The sequence below is a fragment of the Priapulus caudatus genome, unplaced genomic scaffold (genome assembly GCF_000485595.1).
Source record: "Priapulus caudatus unplaced genomic scaffold, Priapulus_caudatus-5.0.1 Scaffold614, whole genome shotgun sequence".
Taxonomy (NCBI): Eukaryota; Metazoa; Priapulida; class Priapulimorpha; order Priapulimorphida; family Priapulidae; genus Priapulus; species Priapulus caudatus.
This window is the reverse complement of record NW_014577675.1, coordinates 53,862-59,879: the sequence shown is the minus strand read 5'-3', so window position 1 is coordinate 59,879 and position 6,018 is coordinate 53,862. Positions and strand designations below refer to the sequence as shown.

General features: G+C 41.4%; 2 protein-coding genes across 2 annotated transcripts in view; one reads left to right on the top strand and one right to left on the bottom strand.

Annotated features, from left to right (window-relative positions):
* The window catches only part of LOC106812161 (regulator of telomere elongation helicase 1 homolog), an 18,915-nt gene extending 16,851 nt beyond the window's left edge, over window positions 1-2,064 (bottom strand). Inside the window, exons 1-3 of the mRNA XM_014815964.1 lie at window positions 1,680-2,064; window positions 1,244-1,339; window positions 190-293 (exon numbers count right to left, since the gene is read on the bottom strand). Coding sequence (XP_014671450.1) covers window positions 190-293; window positions 1,244-1,339; window positions 1,680-1,787 — 308 coding nt within the window. The 5' untranslated portion in view covers window positions 1,788-2,064. The remainder of the gene's footprint in view (window positions 1-189; window positions 294-1,243; window positions 1,340-1,679) is intronic.
* A 233-nt stretch (window positions 2,065-2,297) lies between these two features.
* LOC106812160 (eukaryotic translation initiation factor 3 subunit D-like) overlaps window positions 2,298-6,018 on the top strand; it is a gene marked incomplete in the record, with an annotated part of 14,672 nt that continues 10,951 nt past the window's right edge. Inside the window, 5 exon segments of the mRNA XM_014815963.1 lie at window positions 2,298-2,503; window positions 3,798-3,843; window positions 4,538-4,671; window positions 5,220-5,311; window positions 5,754-5,826. Of these exon segments, the coding sequence (XP_014671449.1) occupies window positions 2,378-2,503; window positions 3,798-3,843; window positions 4,538-4,671; window positions 5,220-5,311; window positions 5,754-5,826 (471 nt within the window).

The window sequence follows — 6,018 nt, the reverse complement described above, 5'->3', positions numbered from 1 at the left end:
AGTAAGATTCGAATAGGCGCTATGTTGCTGTAATCGAACGAGACGGTGCAGGCATGTATTGGTCGTGTCTATATGTTTCCTGTAATCGAACACGGCTATGTTCCTGTAATCGAACACGGCTATTGTTTCTGTAATCGAACACGGCTATTGCTCGCGTAAACATGAAGACTTGCTCTTGTGTCGACAGACTTGCTGACGGTGAGCGAGACATCGAGTGAGCCGCCACCGGACGACGTCATGTCCCACAACTCTCCGCGCAACCTCGCCCTTGAGGCGACCTTCATCAACCACAACTTCTCGCAGCAAGTGCTGCGTCAGGTAACGCCAATTACATCTGCCGCGTCTGTACGCTCGACTCGCGTGCGATTCTAAGGAAGGAAACGCACGAGTACTCGCGAATTTTGTGAATGGCGTACTAAGCTCAACATCGGCGGAATCATCTCGAATCGAAATGCGTTGGTGCGGAAAATAACTGGGCGGAAAATAACAAGCCGGCGGAAAAATAACTGACGGATTTTGTTTTTTCACCTACTGCCAGGGAGAGGAAAGATATTCCTTTCCCAAGCCGAATCCGTTCATTCAGGAGGAGGAGGAAGGAGAGGTGGCATCGGTTGCATACAGGTAAGCATGGTGATCGCACGCGGCAGGTGAAACAAGTGTCTCGGTGTCAATCACGGACGTTTCTCTCGCGCCGCTTCAGTTTCATACGACGTCAAAACCGAGGAAATCTATTGCTTTCTACGCGTACGAATCGATCTACGGTGAAGTACGCGCTTACTAAATGTGAATTCCAGTGTTTCTTACCCATTTACCGCGTTTTACAAACCCACGTTTCCACGACGATTTATAGTTGAATATATATGATACCTGACCGTTAAAAAGCACGTCCGTCGCAGGCCGACCTAACTGAATCTCGCGTTTATTACCCCGTTTTACGAACCCACGTCTCTTACTACGATCGATAATAATCTGACCGCTTAAATACACGTCCGTCTCGCGCGTGGAATGTCACGCGCGCTTATATAACCGATGCTTATTTCGTCGGCGGCGGCAGGTACCGTAAGTGGGACCTGGGGAACAGCATCGAGCTAATAGTTCGCTGCGAGCACGACGCAGTCATGTACGGCTCCACGGGAGAGCTGCAGTTCATCAACATCAAGACCCTCAATGAGTGGGACTCCCGGGTACGTTCACGCTCTCTCGGGAGAACGCGTATATATAATATATGGAGCAAGATTCAAACCTTTGCTTTCTGTGTTTCTAGCCAAGCTAGAGAAGAGCATAGCAGAGAGAGTGTCTTTCCTGTTCCTGTTGGACTTTCCAAAATTCCATTCTCTCCCTGCAATATAGTAAATTGTTCAATCAAGTAGATTTCAAACATAAATTAGTACTACTCACATCAGGGGCTATATTATATTAAATCTACAGTAATATATAACATATATATAGTTCCAATTGTTTAAATGCGCTAGCCAAGATCCGTGTTTCCAAATACGTACAGAATGAGCTAGGGGGTTGTTCAGAGGCAATACTGACACATTCGTGTTACATACAATTCCCTTTCTTTGCAATTACACCTTGCTTGAACAAGATAAAAATATAAACTACAACTACAACTTACATTTTATTTAGTACCGTAGTGATTTACAAATACAAGTACACAATGTACACATTCTCACCTTTTGTAAACATTTAATCATTGATGCCATGTAGTCCAACTGACATTTATAGGGCTCAAATGGAAATAGGACTTCCAACCCTTCCACTGATGCCCTTACATTTGCCATGCCTACGATATGGCTTGGGTTAAACGTCGTACATAAGTATAAATTGCAAAATTAGGCCCCTACGTGATTGTGTTGTGACAATGAAGTTTGATACACGCAGCTTCACTGTCAAACTTTGATTAACTGTCAAATAACACACTCCTTAACACAACTTAAACTAGCGGGAATGACTGCTCAGCTTACACACGTTGTAAATAAATGCACCGTTATTGCTATCATGATATATTTTAATAATAAATATTATGATCACAACTTTCTTGCAAAGAGAGTATGAACTTTCGTTTACTTTCGCGCCATATCATATGCACGCCATCTGTCGGTTAAATGCAATAGTTACCAAATACAACAAAAATCATTAAAACACAATATAACCCTAGAAATAATATAGCAAACATGTTCAGAATTATTATTGATTTTTATTGCCCGTAACTCTATTGATTTTATCTGACTAGAAAAGATTAATAAATTGTTGTCCATATAGAAATTTTAAAAATAGATGGCAGAACCTGTGTTCAGTTTCCGGTTCCTGAGTTGGGTCGGTATTCCACATGGATTGCAATTCTATTTGATTCAGGCATATTTTACCGAAAATGTCTGCAAAATTCATCCCTCCGAAAATTCAAGATAACCCTAGTGGGTGGGGACCATGTGCTGTTCCTGACCAGTTTAAAGACATGCCGTATCAGCCGTTTTATAAGGCTGATCGGCTTGGTAAAGTGAGTACGAGTAGCTGATATTATTGCCAATATTGGTCTGCGGTGATAATTAGGCCTACTGTAGCACAGGCACTTGGAACGTCTCAATAAAAAAAATTGACTACCAAAGTCTTAATGTTTCTCTACTCTATTTCGCCTATAATTACCTGTAAATGCCGGTCAAATGCTCATCTGCAACACACAAGTACACCGCACGCTATCTGCTGCACACTGACACATAAATATATAGCAGGTAGGATAGCGTGCTGCCAAAATTCGCTCGACGCTCGCTTGATTTCACACGAATACAACACAAACAGTCAACCATTCTACTCCATCTTTTTTTCTATTTGAAGGGCAGTGTTCACTTGTTATAAAAACATACTGCCTGTGTTCGTAACCGAGCTGTGTCACGCGAAATCACACAAAGCCTGACGAAATTCTCCCGTTCGCTCCCGTTGCGCAGTTTATGTAAATGGCTGTCGGAATCAGGAAACGCCTACCGGCGCTCTTCGTGACCTCGTTTTTGCGGCGCATTGCAACGCTTCACTCCCGGCTTTGACGAGGCTCGTACGGGAGTTGGAAAGCAGCGTGGTAGTTTCCCAAAATGCAGTGCGCCTCCTATAGCACTGTACTTGCAGCCATTTACATAAACTGCGCAACGGGAGCGAACGCGAGAATTTCGTCAGGCTTTGTGTGATTTCGCGTGACACAGCTTGGTTACGAACACAGACAGTATGTTTTTTATAAGATGGAGTTGAATGGTTGAATGTTTGTGTTGTATTCGTGTGAAATCAAGCGAGCGTCGAGCAAATTTTGGCAGCACGCTTTCCTACCTGCTATATATTTATGTGTCGGTGTGCAGCAGCTAGCGTGCGGTGTACTTGTGTGTTGCAGATGAGCATTTGACCCGCATTTACAGGTCATTATAGGCAAAATAGAGTAGAGAAACATTAAGACTTTGGTAGTAAATACATTTGTGTTTATTTAACTTTTTTTATTTTTATTGAGACGTTTCAAGTGCTTGTGTACTGTAGTACGTTTCAAGCGCAAGCAAAAGCTAACATTTCAAATTATATAGTTCACATGTTAGTTTGTTGATATATATATATATTGTTGGTAAATATTGCGAATTCATGGTGTGAAATATAAGGACCTGCATAACAAGCTATGTTAATTTTTTTTGTGTGGCTGAAAAAACTCCTGATTGCGTGCATATGGCGGTATGCCATTGACATTGTCAGTGACAAGGTGGATTCAGGAACACTCAATCATTTCAAGCACTTTTAATATACAAGCTGTTTCACACTTGCAGGCATCAGACTGGACTGGAAGCACTTATACTGACAAGCGATACACTAGTACGTGGTATTCTGTGGTAGCTAGTAATAATACATATCATCGACATCGTGTAATTTGTTCTATTCCAGCAGTAATGCGTTCTTGTATACTTGACCTATGATAAGTGAATATTTTCCCATCTTAATGCTAGTACAGATGGTATGATAATATTGGCAGCAATTAACCAGTATACTACGAATAATATACTATAATTATTAGTACAGGTGCACCACCGATTTTCCAGACACTGATGGACCTGAACTTTTTTTAGTCTGGATAAAATTAATTTGAAATTCTTATTAGTTTACCGGGTGGCCACAGATGGCGGTGCGATCGTTGCGGACGGTGCACTCTCCTTAAATTGTTTAAACTGCAGCATTTGGTGGTGAGCTCTTGATTTTATGCAATTCATAACTTATTTTACTAAAATTTTACCCTAGCTATGGCTTCTAAGGCAGGTGCAAGTGTCAGTGATAAAGAAACAAAAACACCACAACTGTTCAATTTAAGTTTCTAGCAGTGCATGATGCTTTAGAGACATGGGAAGTATATAGTTGCTCAGAGGTGTATCGGATAATCCGGAAAGGCCTTGGAACCGAGGGTTTTCGGGAAAATCGGTGGTGTAACTGTAGTAATAGTAGCATTATCAGGCCTGCTATCATCATACAAATGCGACAAAAACAGTCTTACTGAACTTGGTTTATTGTTTTCCAGATCGTTATCAGTCCCAGTTTAGCTCGGCTAACCAGTATGCGTACTACCACGAAGAGGATGAGAGCAGCTTCCAGTTGGTCGACACCTCTAAGGTTCAGCGGCCAATGTACCAGCGTGGCAGAGGACGATTCCAGGTGGGGCCTCACGTTTCACGTAGCTGTCGGTCTTGATAACACAGCAAGTAGCTAATGTTCATATGCAGGAGATTCAAGATTTTAAGTCCTATTAGGCCACAATTAAAAAAATATTTGTTTGCCCTCACCCAAGCCAGGCTGAAAAGTTTGGGTAGGTAGGTCCGCTTTTTTCCTTTTTTTTGAGGTTTTTTTTTTACAAATTCAGCATGGTGTCTACATGCTCGGGTGTGCTTGTGTGGAGATACCTTTTAAGTTTAATGTTTCTTTTGCTTGGTACATATAATGTATTGCCTACAGATTTATATAAGGTACAGTGATACAATTTGTAAAAAAAAAAGAGTGGGAAAGATCAATAAAATTGTTTGAGTCTGCCCCTTTTTGGCGAGTCAGTTGGGTGAGCGCAAACAAACACTATTTTTATTATGGCCTTATTGTTAAAAAAGATCTGATTGTGGTTGGTTCGCAAATATTCGTTAATATTAAATACTCGGTATGAGTTTGGCTGAAATAGATGTTGCTTTACAATTTAAGTACTTCTGTATTTCCAGCGACGTGACTTTAGACGAGAGAGGGAAAGGCGTGATCAGAAAGCTGCCAATAGCTTGCAAGTGCTATCGAAAACCCAGAAGAGCAGGGAACGGTAAGGAGGGTCTGTTAAAGGTGCCATTGTTGTTTTTAAAACAGAAATATTCACATTGTATAAAGTATAGCAATGCACATAGTATGGAGTACATCACACCAATATTTTGGTGGATTTGCATCAGTTATCAGGGTTTCATCTGAGGGAAAATTAGACAAAGGAGGTAATGGCCAGTTTGGGGGAAAAACACGCATGATGAATTCAAAGGCGTGCTGTAGAGAAAGGACGCGGGGGGAGAGAGGGAGAGGAGGAACTCCTCCACTCGCTGGGAGGTTCTGGGGGGTCTCCCCAGCAAAATTTTACAAATTTTAATGTCTTAGACTGCATTTGACTACATTTTCACAACAGCGATGTTTTAAATTTGACCTCCTATGTGTAAGAAACCCTGGTTATAATATCTTATCAGGAGAAATATATATTTTGTTTGGTTTTCATCCTACAGTGATCGGCAGAGGCAGATGAAAAAATGGCAGAAGCAGTACGGCGTCAGGCAAAAGTTTGACAACAGGGGTCAGGTACGAAAATTCTCGGGATGATTGAACGTCGTTTTTCTGATGAAACTACGCGACTAAATGATGTGTATTTTATTCGGTAGAGTATCGATGCATTTATCGTGAAACGTCGTTTTTCTGATGAAACTACGCGACTAAATTATGCGTATTTTATTCGGTAGAGTATCGATGCATTTATCGTGAAACGTCGTTTTT